Genomic DNA, 17,141 nt, shown 5'->3' on the forward strand with positions numbered 1-17,141 from the left:
GTGGACGAACGGAGATGAAGGAGAGGAGTTGGCTGCTGATGAAGATGAGGAACAGGAAATCACTCTGCACTGACATGACCGGATATGAGCAGTCATTCCTTTCCAACTCTTCCATCATATGATTTGAACAGTGACATCAAAGAAGCGCTTCCAAAAACGCTGTCTGGGGATACGGTCTCTGCAGCTCCTCTCTTCCCCCCAGTCATGTCTTCAGGCCAGACCAGTGCCTCTTTGTCGGCTGTACTGTAACTACCTGTGCCCTTGGAATACTAATTATGATGTTTTACCTTAGGGGAGCTTCAGAAATGTAGCCAGTACATGCACATGTCAAAAAGGTATGATGTATGGGGAGAGCGGTTTTCAGCTCTAAAGGGATACTTTTACATCTTGTAGTGGGTGCTTTTTCAGGTACAGGTGTACTTCACAAAGCTGTTAACAGTAACTGAAAGACATTGTAGAAATATTATTGTTAAAGCTTTTGACTTGAGGAGAAATCTCTTAGAGTTTGTTGCATCCCTTTCTTTTCTTTAATTGTTCAGCCTGATTCCCAAGAAATTGGCATTCTTAAATTTGAGTAAAAACCAGATTAACATTGAATATATTTCCTCAGAATTCTATTTCTGCAGATAGCTTTGCTGTTCTTCTTTGTGAGGCTGAGTTATCAAAGCTACATCCAGTTCAATATAAACAGGTCAGTGAGATCTGTTTGACCATTCATCTGTAAATTCGCAACTTACTTTTTTGACAAATGGAGAAGAAAATGACATCACAATTCAGTATCTATCATGTTAGACAAAGAAAAGCAGCAAATCCTCACTTGAAAAGCAACTTGTATGATTAATCAATTATTAAAATTACTGAAGTTTTTTTTTTGTTGATTGACTGTCTTGAGTGTTTCAACTGTAGGGATCTTCTCTATGATGTCTTGAAGTTAAGGCCTCAAAATAATGGTAATGATAATCAGTGGTCTCCATCGTTTTGACCCATTGGCTGAAGAGATGTACAATGACTGTACCCTAAAGTGCCTTGTGACTGTCAGCAGCCTATAAAACAACTTTAAAGAGCTATTTTCTGAATCCACCATGATTAAGCTTGTGGTACCTGATGCACCCACCTTTTAGTCAGAAATGCCACTTTTGTCAGGATTTTCTGTAAAGCATTGTTCCAATACTTTGAGAAATAAAATGAAGTTAAAAATGATATTTCTCCTGATGATGTATTTAACACAGTATAAATTGAATGAACTACTAATCAAGTACTACATTTATAGCTGGAAGAGTGCTGAAACATGTAGACTCCTACTTCTTTCCTCCCTGTCATAACTGAAATAGTGCTGTTATTGTGCAGAGTACATCTGTTGTTGCCAGTGTCCTACAAGTGGTGAAAAGAATCAGCATCACCTGCATTAAAAAAAAAAAAAACTTTCCTTAAATTTATCAGCCACTGTATTAGGTGACACGCATTATATGGTTAAATAGCACCAAACAGCTAAGGTCCCACGGGGCAAGTGATGTATGCAAAGTGTGCGCTTGTACTGCTGGGTGTGTTTGCTCTGGAGTCCCCGCCTTGCTTCTCAGATTTCACCCGGAGGAGCTCAGATAGAACCTGAAGAGGGGGGAGCTGCTTCACAGTTTAGCGGAGCTGGCGGAGACTGACATCCCACCTCTGGAATGCTGTGTGGAGTCTGCTGGAAGGAACAACCCGGACTCACCAAATAGCCAGGTAAGACTTCACCTGGCTGCTCCAAGGAGGCGAGAGAAGTAGTTGTGCCACTGTGGTTATGTGTGGTTTTGTTCTCTAAAAGTCCTGATGATTTATGTAAAAGACTAAAATGGGCTTACCTGTAAAGTCTACTTGCCACCGTCCATTGTTCCAGACTGTTGTTTAAAAAAATCTTACCTGGGGAAGGAGCACATGTGGCCACAGACTACACTTAAGTATAAGAATTCAATAATTGCATTCCTTATAATTAATTAAAATCGATATCAACAACATTTCTGTATATATTACAGTTGTCAATAAAAACTGCTTCTGGGGGTAATACTACATTTAAAGCCTAAGCAGTAAAACAAAAATCTAACGGTTTATACTAGATTATAATGTAGTTGTATGCAGCAATAAGGACATTTTAAAGTATTTATTAATGTGCAGCATTTTTCACAAGATTAAATGGTTTTTATGAAGATATAACAATAGGCCTATTATAACTGGGTTCTATTAGCATCCATTGTCTGTTACACAAGTCTTCACTTATGGGTGCCCACAGGAGGACTATTTGTTATTGACAAAAAAAAATCAATAAATACATTTTAGTTTGGTGAAACCAAAGATGCATTTCTGCCATGTGAGCAATAAAGTTTCCAACTAATTAATTAATTAGCCTAATACTCAATACATATGTGCAATATGATACATTTTTAGTTAACTAAAACCTGTTTATGGATATAAATGCCAAACAAATATGCCAATTTTAGAAAACCAACTATCAGTCATATGACATTATTGAGCTCAAAATAAAATCATAATTTTGAGTGTTGCACATTGATCTTTTGTCCCTTCATCAGTAGGCTGCCTGCATGCTTGCTGGGGTTGACTAGAGTTCAGGCTGTTTTACATTTTCTCAGTGAGGTCACTCCAAGGGCAGGAAAGGTTTTAGAAAATGAATTATGAATCTGACCTGAGACCATGCTAATCTACTGATAGATAGTCAGGCAACCAGACCAATATCAGCATTAAATAATTAATATAACATTTTTCACATTAGATAATTGAGTTTATTAAAAAAAAAAACATGACTCAGAAGATTAGCAGTGGTGAAACTGGCAGTTAATCCTAGTGCAGGGTCTTTAAGCTCCAATATCATAGCTGAGCTACCAGACAGTTACTGTAACTGGAGCATTCATCAGCCTGCAGTGTGTTGAACAATGTTCTTATTCACAATGAAAATGTCATATTTTTTGCCCTTGTTTTCTGAAGAGCTTTAGCCCACACAGCATGCTGTACAATCATTTTTATAGTGCGTTGCAAAATTATAAATTAATATTTTATTGGAGTCAGACATTTGAAATATACAGATGGTTGGGTCATCTAACCTGATTTATGATCACTCATATGCCTGCTTATTTCCTAATGAGAGAATAAGCATTAAAACATAATATATCAAATCAAATTTTATTTGTATAGCACCAAATCACAACAAAAGTCATCTCAGGACACTTTACAAAGTAAGGTCTAGACCTTACTGTTATCATTATTATTAGGGAGGGAAAACCCAACAAATCCCCCTTGAGCAAGCACTTGGCGACAGTGGGGAGGAAAAACTCCCTTTAACGGAAGAAACCTCCGACAGACCCCGGCTCTTGGTGGGCGGCCTTCTGCCTCGACCGGTTGGGGTGAGTGGATAGAGGAGAGACAAAAGAAGAAAAGCAACAAGACACAACAATCAAACACTGATCAGGTCGATGTGGCTGGTGACTGCTCGTCAGAGAGCATAGGGAGAGAGGAAAGGAGGAGACAGGAGTAGAGCAGCTCTGAGCATCATGGGGCCCCCCAGCAGCCTAGGCCTATAGCAGCATAACTAAGGGAAGGCTCAGGGTCACCTGATCCAGCCCTAACTATAAGCTTTATCAAAAAGGAACGTCTTAAGTCTAATCTTAAAGGTAGAGAGGGTGTCCGCCTCCCGAACTGAGACTGGGAGTTGGTTCCATAGGAGAGATGCTTGATAGCTAAAGGCTCTGCCTCCCATTCTGCTTCTGTGGACTCTAGGAACCACAAGTAAACCTGCACTCTGAGAGTGAAGTGCTCTGTTAGGATGATAAGGCTCTACGAGGTCTTTAAGATATGATGGAGCCTTGTCATTAAGGGCTTTGTATGTTAGGAGAAGGATTTTAAATTCTATTCTGACTTTTACAGGGAGCCAGTGGAGAGAAGCTAATATGGGAGAGATATGATCTCTCTTGCTCGTTCCTGTCAGTCCTCTGGCTGCAGCATTTTGGATTAACTGGAGGCTTTTTAGGGAATTATTGGGATATACTTATAGTAAAGAGTTACAGTAGTCCAGCCTGGAAGTGACAAATGCATTGACCAGTTTTTCATCATCACTTTGAGACAGGATGCTCCTGATTTTTGCAATATTGCGCAGGTGAAAGAAGGCAGATGTAGAGACTTGGTTTATGTGTGATTTAAAGGACATATTCTGATCAAAGATGACTCCAAGGTTCCTCACAGTAGTACTGGAGGCAAGAGCTATGTCATCTAAAGTAACTATATGATTAGACAGCAGATTTCTAAGGTTTTCAGGCCCAAGCACAATAACTTCAGTTTTGTCATAGTTTAGAAGTAAGAAGTTGCAGGTCATCCATATATGACCCCTTAAAGAGGTGCATGTTTGTTACATTACAACCCAGTGTGTGTGTGTCATTAGCTGTGTAACATTAGAGGGTCTGTAATAGAAAGAGTCACAGAAACACCTGTACTGTGAGTTGTAAAACAGTTCCCATGGGAAAAAGTGACAGGATATGTTGGTGCCAGGTAAAAAAAAAAAAAAAAAATGTTGTTTCTTTTCACCAAAATGAAATTTTAAAAAACAATTTTATCTACCACCTGTTATGAGGCCTATTCAGAGTCCAGTGGACCTTTCCAAAATAGCAGAATTGATTTTAATTATTTTATGTTTAATTAATCAGTAGTTTATTACTGATGATAGTTTATACAACATCAGAATATAATGTATAATGCTGCAAGTCAACATATTCAGACTGCAGCAGTCCAGAACCCAAACATACCCTATTCAGTTGGCTATCATGGAAAAAAACAAAAATCACCAATTCTCATTTTTAAGAAACTGAAACGGGTTAATTTTTGTAATTTTTGCTTTAAAAAATTACTTCTTTGATTACTCAGGCATTAAAATGGTTGCTAATCAATTTTCTGTTCAACAAGTTTTCACACAAAGTAATTCACTTTATGTATGATAAATATAAATACATACAAATAACAGTTCAGTCATATTTTGAATGCTTTAATTTTTTGTGTTTCCAGGCTCCACCTGTCTCATGTCTCCTCACCTCTCCGCTTCATCTTCATCATCTTTCTGGCTAATGGTGTGTATCCTGCTCAGTGTCGTCCTGCTGCTGTCCTCAGGGGTCCATGGCCAAGGTAGTGTCTTTCTTGACCAATATTATATAGCCCTTTGAGAATATGTCACATACACAACTTTGGATGAAGGGGCTGAAGTAGCAGAGAATGGTAGCAGGGTCCTCACAGGATATAGAAAAACAGACGTTGTATTGTAGTTAGCTTTTGATGGCAGATGTCGTTTAGCTACAAGATTTATCTAACATTGCTATTGATTAAATGGAAGTGTTAGCACTGACGCTAAGCCCAACATGATGTCATTTTAATCTTCTTGTATGGTGTTTTTTTTTTTTTTGCATTGTCAGATGTTATGAAATGAATCTTTATGTAAACTGGCAATAGCTTTATTCTTTTCTTTTTTTTTTTCATAAGGAGAGAAATTGCTAGCATTGCTAGCTTGTTAGCTACCTACTATATATTTTCAAAGAAAATGCTTTACCAGAGGCAGTAGCATTATGTCATAATATCTCAAACATCATTTTATGTATATTAATATACATATCCACATATACTATAGTCTAATTTTCACCTTAATAGTTATAATTTACTATTTACTTTATTGTTTACAGTTGAACGTTTCTTGTTCTAGTTTGCCACATTTAGTGCACAGTCTGTTTACACGTATTTTCTAGTGGTGGTCTATAGGAACAATACATCACAGTGAAAAGCATAATTTTAACCTACTTTTGAGAATTTTGCAATGTCTGCATTACTTTATTGTTTTTTGTTTGTTTGTTTTTTAAGAAAATCATGTTTTAAGAAATCACTCAATGCCTTACTATTTCAGTACTGAACTAAAGAATTACAGTCACAACCAGCTGCTTTTACTCCACAAATCAGGGAGTATAACACAGCTACTGTGCTTGTGTATTATACGCCTGCCTGCCTGGAAAATGTGTTTTTATTAGTGGGTCTGTTAGACCTTGACCCCGGTCTCTTTAAATCCCCATCAGACCCTGTCTGCTCCTCTGTCAGGCACCCAAGAAAATGAGGACCCTCCAGAGGCCCCTGGCTGAAATACACGCACAGCACATACATACATGCATGCAGCCATCCATACATACATAAACACATACACATTATTCAGAAAAAGATCTGTTGAGTTTTTAGGATTATACGTCTACAGGAGTGATGAAGACAGTGTTCTGTGACTCACACTGTTCATGTTTACACTCCTCTGTCTACTTTCCTTCCGTTTCCCTCCTCATCTTCTTCTCTATCTATTTCCCCAGCACATAGAACATATAAAACCCTGACACACTGTAACTCTGTGATGTGCCTCTGGCACAACCTTTGACCCTCTAGTCCCCAAAAGCATCCTGTTCCTGTTTCTATAGCAGAGAGGAGGACAGGGCATGCTTTGATGGATGAAGGGGCAGCTGGAGAGAGGGTTGGAAGGACGATGGGAGGATTGAAACATGAAAGACACTGCTTGTTAGAAAACCCATGTTGGAAATTATGTAGATTATATCGAAACAAGAGATGTTTTTGATTTAGGGAGGAGGAAGTGAGAGGGGTTAGGGCATCTTGGAGAATGAGACCTACTGACCCAAGCCTTTGACTAGACAACACTCATACATTTCAAAACCTGAAGATTTTTTTGTCTTCTCTCCTGTCTCTGTGAATGTTAAGGTCGTCTTAAGCTGACGGTCCTGTCTGAGGACAGACTGCAGATGAAATGGAAGGAGGCTGATGGACCCGTTCAGGGCTACAAGGTCCGAGTGAGACCCATCTCAGGTGAGACTTTCCTGGCTGCATTGAAGTGTTGAAGGCAACCATGTGTGAAATTTCTACATGAAGAAATTTACTTGATAACATACATAGCTTAACAATAGTATTATGGTCTAACTTAAAGTATATCAAATTCATCGGCATTCTAACATGCATTTACAAAAAGTGAGTACGTCCCTGCTCAGTACCATTAAAATCATATTCAATAGAACTGTATTTGTTTTTATCAAAGCTCAAGAAGAATAAAGCCAGTTATTTTGATAAACAGAAACATTTGATTAATTAAACTGTAAAGGAAGGGCCATATTTAGAACCGACTGCAAACAATAAATCATTAAACTCTTCATTAGTGAGATTCCAGTCTTATTTTTTCAGAATTTTTTTATGTCCACCCACAGTCGATCCTCCTGTGCATGGACAAGTCTGTAGAGAGATATTCTGCCATTCTTCACAGACGGCTGTTTATATCTGCTTCTCAATCAGTGACATGCTGTACAGCCAAATGAAATAATTAATTTTTCATTTTGTTGTTGAATCAACACATCCAAAACTCCCATTACCATGTTTATCACATGCAGGGAAGGGATTGCAAATTATTGGGTCTTTCAGGTGTAACACATACATACATTTACAGTTACTGTATGAAGGACCCCAAGCGTGTGACTCAGAGCCTGATTGTGTCTCTCTAATAACGTCTGGCTGAGCAGGCCAAGTTTCCTGCTCTGGGACCCTTAATAAATATGGAGTCTGATTTATCTTGGATCCTTTGTTTTTGGAATCCCATGGATAGCATCATAAGCAGGAGCAGCTGTGCCTCTGGCTCAGCAGGCAGCTACAAAACTAAAGAAAACGTAAAAAAGAAAAATAATGCATTGCAACATCATCATTTGATTCCTCGTTCTCTAATTTTAAATATGGTGTGAAAGTGACTTTCATCTTGGTGTAATCCAGACTGAATGTGTCAGCTCGTGTTTCACAAGTGATGGCAAGCTGCCTGTCCTCCCCTCTTTCTTCACAGCTGTACACATTCCTCCTGCCCCACTAACGTCTTAATATTAGTTTCTCTTTGTCACCCTCATATCTCCCATTCCACACTGTGCAGTTAAGCCCAGGCAGGTCTAGAAGAGACACAGACGGGGGCTTAGACAACTTTCAGAAAGAATGAAAAGAGGGATTACACATGAAGTTGCTGAAAACTTCCCTACTAAGATTTAGCTTCACTGTATTTAAGGTTGATATTACTCTGGGTGTACATAAACAGACAGAACAGCACGCTGCATTCCACTGTTTAGAGTACAGCTGCAGTTAGACCTGCAGTGTTTATGCTGGAAAATATGTTGTTCACTTTATTGCTTACATGCTGACTTTTGCATCTTGGGGAAACATGTGCAGAAGCTGATCTGACCCAGACCAGGTAACTAGATTGTAGAGAATGAGGGCCATCAATGCCTCATTTCTTATTATGTCATAAAGTTTTAAAATATATTGTGTTACAATAAAATGGCGTTTACTTTCACAATACAAAAAACAACATTGAGAAAACAGTCAAATATGAAATGTGACAAATGATATGAGAGCAAAGAGACAACTAAGGCTGTGGTGTATTTTTAATTACTGTAAGAATATTTAGAAGTTCAGGTAAAATAATTAGGAAGATTAAAATGAGGTAGAAATGATGTAATATGTACGTAGCAAGTGGTTAAACACTAAGCTATTTACAGCTAACACAGTGCCTGGTCAGAGCTGCTGCCACTGTGTTATTCTTTATATAGAAATGACTGGACACTATGGTGACTGCTGAAAAATTAAATTAGCTATGGTTGGGTTAATAACAAGATCAGATGAATCAGCATAATACAGTATGTGGGAGGTGTCTGATCTTGTAAGCTGGTGCAGCAATGATAGCCTTCAGTTTAATAGTGAAAAATTGAGAATTGTGAAAATTGAGAATAGTAAAAAAAAAAAAAGAGAGGATCATAGACTTGAGGAGAGAGAAATGTCCATGGGAGAATATCTCTTGAAAGTATAAGAGTTTAAATTTCCTTGACACTATAATGTTTGACATTTATAAAATCTTAAAGTTGTTTGGTTTCAGTGGAAACTGTGATGTGATAACCTTTATCATATTTCAGCTTGGTACTGCCTTACTACCTTTAGCATTATTGTATGTATGTTTTTATAGTTTATTTATATTATGGCTTCATTAGCAGGCTGTGTAGATTGTCTTGCGTGCCCTGCATTATAAGCGCACCAACATTTGTTGTAATGGCAGTAAATTTCAAGCCAAAACTAAAATACTGGCTCTGTCCTGCTTATTTTTCTTATCCTACTTATTTGTTCTAAAAATGACCTTAGATGATGCCAGGAACCTTAACTTTCCCTTTAGACTTAAGCATGTACAACACCAAAGCAGTCAGTTCTCAACCAAAATTCTTGTCTTCTTTTCCAGAGGTGCCACAGCCAGAGCTGATGCTGACTACCACACGGGGTCGGGCAACAGTGGCGGGACTGGACTCCCGTCAGGAGTACGCCCTCCAGGTCCTTGTGCTAAATGGGACAACGGAGAAACTTCTTGCAAAGAGACGATTCACCAGTAAGAAATGCAGCAAGGTTGGATGGGAGGATTCAAAAAGGTTGACTGAGAAGAAAGAAGAAAACAGTGGACAGAGGGAGGTAGATGAGCACAAAGAGAACAAATGGCCTTCAGGAGCTTACTGAGATAAAAACAAGTGAGGCCATGTGTGCCGGAAAAAAAAACTGTATTAATAAGGTGTACCACTGAGTGAGCGGGAACAGAAATCCATTGTTACTCTGATAGCAGCTATGACAAAGTACTTTACTTTGAAGTTGAACAGTTTATTATGGATTTACAGGTTACCTGCCATAGACAGACAGGACAGGAGGATGAGAAGTATTGGAAAGATATAGATAGGGTGTGGAAGAATACAGTTGTATGACGTAGGTTGTTTAAGGGCATGTACTGAATTTGTATCAACAACAGTGAACATGACTGCATATCTAAATAGGCCATGTTCTATCATAATTTTTTTGGCGCACTGTAAATTTTTACTTTAATTAACTAGAGTTCACAAACCATGCTTCTTTTTTGTGGGGTTGCACCAGAAACCAGAAAATCCCCAGGCATGATGTGATGTACAATACTGGCTAGAGATAAAAAGAAATACCATCATCACTGCTGTTGACTCAGTTGGTAATGTCAGATGACTTTGGCAAGACAGCAAAGTCATTTTAATGGAAGTTACATTGACATTTTGACCCACATAAACGCACACACTCGTAGTACTACTGTAGCCCTACTCTAGTCAGATTACAGGCTGGAAGTAGCATGGTTTTGACCTTCCTGTGTACTGGGTTGTAAATCTGCCCACCTCTGCTTGTTTACTGGTAAAGCAACCTTACAAGCAAAATTACACAGTAAAGCTTTTTTCAGACATGCACTGGAACCCTGAAGTGGCCTAAGTAGTGCCTTTCTACCCACGCTGGGTGTTTGAGACTATGTGTTCTAGTGCAGATTATAGAGTTTGTTTTAAGTTAACAGGTAATTTCTGAGAAAAAAAGGAAGGATGATGATGCTTCACCTGCGATTGGTGGCTCAGGCTTTGCATGGGAACTTGCAACACATTATGCAAACTTCGTGGCCCTCAGGTTATTCCAGGCATTTCTGTTATTTGCTACAGCAGTGACTGTGAATCCCTTTACTCCCTTGACTCCCCCCTAATTTATATTAAACACTTTATTCTTAGACTCTTATTGACACTCTCCTGGGGCTCATATTAGCTTGCGAACCGTGCGGGTTATACTAGGTAACTGTGCCGAGGTGAGCGTGTCCTGGCAGGCCAGAAGAACATGTTGACTTGGAAATTTGTAACACTGACTGTCATGCTGGAATGATGGTAGTCTGGGAATTCTTTCCGGATGCGTCTTCGCCTTTCCCACTTGTTTTAACCCCCTCTGGGCCCAGTACCTATTTCAAGGGCATGTTAGTGATAGTAGGTCACTATGTTAAGGAAATTTCACCCTCAGTTTGTCGTTGTTGATCTTGTTTCTTTACTCCAGGCAAGGATTTGCTAAGACCTGGTGAAGCAGTTAACTATCAAATAGCAAACATGCTCTGGCTTTACCTCTAACTTGTTCAGTTTATCTCTCTGATCTCAAAGCTACCTCCTGAAATCCAGTCTGCAAATAGGTAGGCTGTCTATTCATGCCGTTACATCATTAGCATTCAGACATTCCTGCAGTGATTTGACCAAAGTGGAAATACTACTTTTTTCTTTTTTTTGGTACAACCTGCTGGGATTAGCATTTAGCTCCAAGCATCGCTTTGTCTAAGTTTAGCCTCACAAAACTAGCATGAAAAATATTTAATTATATTTTTGAAGTTATTCTGTTGATATTGAATTGCAATGGGGCAAAGGTCTGGTGGGTGAAATGTTTGGAAGGCACCAGACGCCTGTACTGCTAACAGTATTATAATATTAGTGACATTTATATGAATTGGTTCAAATTATTTGTATGTGTTTTCCTTAGCTGCACTGTCTCTCTTCCAGTGGAGAGTCTGTGGGAGGACGAAATGGTCCGCAGCGGCAGCCGAGAGCAAAAGAAGAAGATGTTGCCAGGTGGCTCAGGGTCAGGAGATCTGGACGATGTAACAGAGGCTCTGGTGGTCCTGCCAACAATTCTGTATCCAGACCCCACCACTGCTGCTGCTACCACTACAGGTAGCAGGTGCTAGTAGACAGTAACACTACATCCACACTCGCACACATCTTGGTGCTATTACAGTACTTTGATCCTACCTAAATAAGAGGCAGTTCCTAGAGCATCATGGGATAGTGCTACACTGGCTGATACGATTTAAGGTAAACTAAACATCTCAGCTGTAAAATCTTTAGTTTTTGCCTGTTTTTAAACCTTAAATCTAATAATTTCCTGGAGACAAGTGGTGAAATCAGTTGGAAGAAACTCTAGTTAGTTTAGCTCTAGTTTCAACCTGCATAAATACATGGAGTTTTGATATCATAGTCAAACTAGAATGATTGTTGCTTTTATCCCCGTAATGGCTATGACATATGATGTCAACTGTGGAAACCCAACAGCTATACTCTGTGTTCAGCACCATTCTGTAGCCTTGACCAATCATGTGCTTCAAAGAGATTTGTCCATAAGGTGCTTCTGAAAATGATACTGGACCAGTGCAAGAATCTAAAACTCTGGATAATATGAGAAGATAGATTTTGTTCATTATTTGCCTCTGTGTGCTCTGATTTCCATGGCCTCTATCATTATACCACTAAAAGAGAGGAGACACAGAAATGTTGGCAACACACACCTACAAGCAAGCACACACGTGTCTACAGTTTGCACAGTACACTGTATTTCCACAGATCTACACCACAAACACACACACAATAATGAAAGCCCAGCAACAGTAAGTGGAATAACTATGTTTAGAGACCATAGGAAACAAAAGCAGGGACAAGATGGAAGAAGGACAAGGAAGGTGGGTGTGAGACTGTTTTAGAAATGATTGATGCTGTATCTTGCAGGCAAAGGCAAAAAAAATGTGTGTGTTAGCAGGGAAATTGTTTTCTCTCACTGTTCCCTTTGATGCATAGGAAGTCAGATGGATCTAATGTCAACAGTAGATTTCCTGTCATATGCAGACTCCACTATTCCCTAAACAATCTTTGCTTATCGTATTGTAACTCCACCCATGTGCTTGCCATTACTGCTTTCCTACAGAGCCTCCAGCTATAGAAACACCTTCTCAGCTTCCTGATGAGGCCCCAGAGAAACCCACCAAAGAGAAGAGGAGGAAGAAAACAGAAAAAGAGCGAGATCGGTCTAAGATGGAGAACAAGGAGGTGCAGGGGACGACCCAGGGAAAACAGGCCGAGGAGAAACCCCGGAAGTCACCACCTACACAGCCAGTTACAGGTGACCTGTGCTCTCCATTGTTACAAAAACACAATATGACAAACTCCGATGCATACTACTACTTTTAATGATATTTGTTATTTTAATGAGCCAAACATGATGGTGCTGATTAAGAGAATTCCCTTTAAGCAGGGAGTTAAGCGGGGTATCTTAAACAACATCTCGCCGCCATCACACTTGACTCTTCTTATGAGTTAAAGAACAAAAGGCTTGAGAGTGGTAAGTGTTAGGTATAAATGTGATGACAGGGTTTACACAAGGAAGGGACAAGTAAAGCGAATGATAATTACAGGCCATCCTGTTCCACTGCGGGAGATGTGTCATCTTTTTCCCTTGAAATTCAAGGGATCACACACACATTCATGTATGGAAACATTCATGTTCACCATGTCAACACACGTACACATACACTTTTTGCCTGCCTAAATGCAAAGAGCCATCTGTTTCTTGATTTAAAACCATGTCTTTGCCCTTGTGCTAACTACTGTACAGACGGGTAACAAATGAAGGAAAAGCCCACATAAAGTGTCTTAGTAAGGTGTTGTTTCACAATGAGACTTTAAGCAGCACTTTTTGTCATAAATTCTGAAAATCTCTCAAACTCTGATCAGTGCAAGATTTTGTGGTTCATATTTCCTTTTATTAAGGAGTGTCTCCAAGGAAACAATTTCAGTGTGACAGCAGTGCAGCAGCAGACATCATGTTGCTTGTGGACGGCTCCTGGAGTATCGGACGCACCAATTTCAGGCGGGTCAGAGACTTCTTGGAGGGCCTTGTGACACCCTTCCACATCGGACCGAATCACATTCAGATTGGTGAGGATCTGAGTGGTGAAGCCTTCCCTCTTCTCTTCTGTTGGTTGTTTCCATGCAAACACAGCACCACACAATGTCTCATTCACATCAACATTCATACAGCTCACTACAAAGTGCAAATTGTTTAAGGGATATACAATAACTGATGACAGACATAATGTGTATGTTTTGGCTTTTTTTAAACAAGTGTGTTACAACATTGATCATTATGACTTTAATATTGCTTTGCTACAGCTCAGTTTATTCATAAATATGTATTTAATCTCATTTATTTTTATGAGGCTAGGCTAAATAACAGAAACAGCTCACTGTATAATGCAGTACAGTTGAACTGCAGCCACCAAAATGACCATACAGCTGAGTCAACACCTCTCTGAAATGGTTCTAACAAAAACTGAACATTATCACCTTTGTTAAGGGAAGATTTATTGCAGGTAAATTAGGCTGACTAAGTTTTAGCTAGGTGTACCTAATAAACTGCCCATTCATTGTATGAGCTTGTGATTAAATAGCTCTTTATTACCAACAGAAGGTGAAGACAAACAAAACAAAACAAAACCCCAAGAATGTTCAAATGAGCCACTTAAAGTAACATATGTTACTTTAACACCCTTCCACATCGGAAATTGCCTTGTGATGATGTGTTTTTGTCTCAGGTCTAACCCAGTACAGTGGGGACCCCCGCACAGAATGGCATCTCAACAACTTCACCACTAAAGACCAGCTGCTGGAGGCAGTAAGGAACTTCCGCTATAAGGGAGGAAACACATTTACAGGTAAACCCTCATGACACAGTGTGCCTTCAAACAGTATGTCTGTCAGTGGGTCAGCATACATCCACTTCCAGGCCAAGCACTGCTCCATGTCATGGAGGAGAACATGAGACCTGAGGTAGGAGCAAGATCAGAAGCACAATTTTTCCTGGTCTTGTTGACTGATGGGAAATCTCAGGATGATGCCATTTCTGCAGCAAGTCGGCTGAAGAATGCTGGCGTGGAGATCATCGCTGTAGGTGAGCCGCCATAATTTTACTTTTTAGCACTTTTTTGGGGTTCATGTCTTCATTTATCCAATCACATCCATCCCCTCCATTTCTGTGCACCCTGGTACTATCATCAAACTGGACTTAGTTTGTGTTCTCAGTCTCTGGGACATGACAGGAGTGCTGCTTGTTAAAGAATAATGTGGTTTGATTATTGTTAAGTGATACAGTTCTGTAGTTTTCTCTTTGATATGCGGTATTTGGTTCTAAATGCTTTTTTTGTGCTAAGTAGGTTAAACTATGTTTTACCTTTGTGATACTCAGGTGTGAAGAACGCCGATGAAGCCGAGTTGAGACAAGTTGCATCAGAACCGGTGGATCTGAACGTTTACAATGTCAATGACTTCCCTCTGCTCAGCAAACTGGTGGCACGACTGGTTCACATCCTGTGTGGGAGGATAGAGGACCGTAGCATTGCAAAACGTAATCTCTTTATTGCATCTGACTCTCTGTCTGTCTGTCTTCTAGCCAGCTCATCTCACACACATGAAATGCAGACTATTTTTTTGACTGCAGGTTATTTGGTTGCCAAATGATACAGTATCTCATTGCTAATCCCTTGTGGCTGTGTCTTTAGGAATGGAGCCTGGGCCCACAGCAGACCCAGTCCTCTCCTACCCCAGTCCTACTGATCTCCGCTTCTCTGACCTGGGCTCCAGAGAAGTGAAGCTCCATTGGACCAATCCTGCTAAGCCAGTCCAGCAGTACAGAGTGGTTTACCACAGCGCAGAGGGTCAGAGTCCCCAGGAGGTCAGAAACGTCAGCTCACATAAATTAATACCACATTAGGTAATCATAGAGAAACAGACTTATATAAACAAAAGAAGACTTGCAGAACTTGCAGAAGAATGGCAGATTTCAGCAGCTTCCACGTTGTGTTTAACATCATAATCCAGTACTGTGTTACGGAGTGGAAACAAACCCAGATGCAGAAGGCAGATGATGGAGCAAGGCAGGTTTATTACAATTAAAAATGGAATTTTGATGAAAGGCTGGTGGCTGAGTGGGGTAAAGTAGTGGGTCACTGGGAGAGAGGCAGAGGCACAGGCTAGCTTCCAGCTGGAGAACAGGCTGAGAATAGATGCCAAAGAGCCGGAGCCAGGGGAACAGAGACCAGGCAAGAAACCTGGATGGAACGGATGTTAATCTAGCCAGAACAGACAAGTATACTGAGTTAGAACAAAATAACAAACAAGAAGATGTAAATGTAGAGCACTAATGGATTTGGTAGCTGAGACTACAGTCTAGCAGCATGATGGAGGCACCACAGAGTATCAATAGGAGGTATTATGGCAGATGAATAGCAGCTGGTGCATCACCACTCACACTCCTGCACACCAGACTCTGTTCTGCAATCAACTCTGTATCACAGTGGGAGAGAAGATGGCCACACTGACCCAGCCTAAGAAGATGGATGGATGGATGGGTGGTGGATGTAACATTCTGGGAGAAGTGTGTGTTTGATTTCAACAGAAAAAAACACAGTTCTTTCAGCTCAGACAATGCTACAGCTATGAGAGAGAGGTCAAAAGAAGTTAAACACATTGTGTGTCCTCTTCAGTAAATCATACCTTGTGTCTCAAGAATAATCAGTAAAAAGTAAGGCCACTACCTAATGCATGTTCTTTTACATAGAGTCGGAACACACATTGTTTTTAAAATGGCTTTTGAGGAGTGCTCTCATTCTGTTGTAGCTTTTAGGAACGTATTGCTATTTTATAAGATGTATACTTGTATTTTTACTTTTCTGTGAAGCACTTTTTGACTATTGGTCTTTAAAGGTACTATATAAATAAACTTGACTTATACTGAATTGCAGACAGTGCATTGGGATATTTAATGGGAAGTTGATTCATGTAATGAAAATGTATTAATTGTGCCAAAAATATATTAACATTTATATATATTCTATGTGGGTCTTTTTGTAAATAAGTTAATATGTGTATAATCTTACAGTAATATATTGTGTGTAAATATATTTTATCTACCACATTTAATTAGCCAGTGATACTTCTCCAGCAGTTTCTATTAATTCCATTAATCATTAATTGTGCGTAATGCAAGACCTTTTTGCAGTTTTGTGTTCAAACTGAAAAATGATGTGGTCCTACTTTTTATAATACCAGAATCTCAAACAACAAGTGTTGGAGTTGTGTGGATTTCTTCATCTGACTGTAAGCAATGTTTTGTGTCTAGGTGGTGCTGGTCGGCTCGGAGTCCACTGTGCTGCTGGAAGGCCTCTCCGCTCAGACGCTGTACCACGTGTCCATCTTTCCTGTGTATAAGGACAATGTTGGCCCAGCACTCAGAGGAACTGTCACCACATGTAAGACTAACTTTGTTTGGTCATCGGTTACACAGTTGTGTTTGAATGTATCTTAGTCAAAACTGAATTAATTAAATTAAACTTGCACTTTTTCTCAGCACTGTTGCAGGCTTCAAATTCTAAATTATTTGTA

At 39.7% G+C, this 17,141-nt stretch overlaps 1 protein-coding gene across 1 annotated transcript in view; it reads left to right on the forward strand.

The window, feature by feature from the left end:
• The first annotated feature begins 1,643 nt into the window (after positions 1 to 1,643).
• LOC109974132 (collagen alpha-1(XX) chain-like) overlaps positions 1,644 to 17,141 on the forward strand; it is a 34,332-nt gene continuing 18,834 nt past the window's right edge. The window contains 12 exon segments of the mRNA XM_020624164.1: positions 1,644 to 1,722; positions 5,041 to 5,157; positions 6,769 to 6,873; positions 9,317 to 9,460; positions 11,436 to 11,606; positions 12,631 to 12,825; positions 13,473 to 13,640; positions 14,297 to 14,416; positions 14,488 to 14,652; positions 14,947 to 15,105; positions 15,260 to 15,432; positions 16,879 to 17,008. Coding sequence (XP_020479820.1) covers positions 5,055 to 5,157; positions 6,769 to 6,873; positions 9,317 to 9,460; positions 11,436 to 11,606; positions 12,631 to 12,825; positions 13,473 to 13,640; positions 14,297 to 14,416; positions 14,488 to 14,652; positions 14,947 to 15,105; positions 15,260 to 15,432; positions 16,879 to 17,008 — 1,633 coding nt within the window. The 5' untranslated portion in view covers positions 1,644 to 1,722; positions 5,041 to 5,054.

Source organism: Monopterus albus, unplaced genomic scaffold (assembly GCF_001952655.1).
Source record: "Monopterus albus unplaced genomic scaffold, M_albus_1.0 scaffold321.1, whole genome shotgun sequence".
NCBI lineage: Eukaryota > Metazoa > Chordata > Actinopteri > Synbranchiformes > Synbranchidae > Monopterus > Monopterus albus.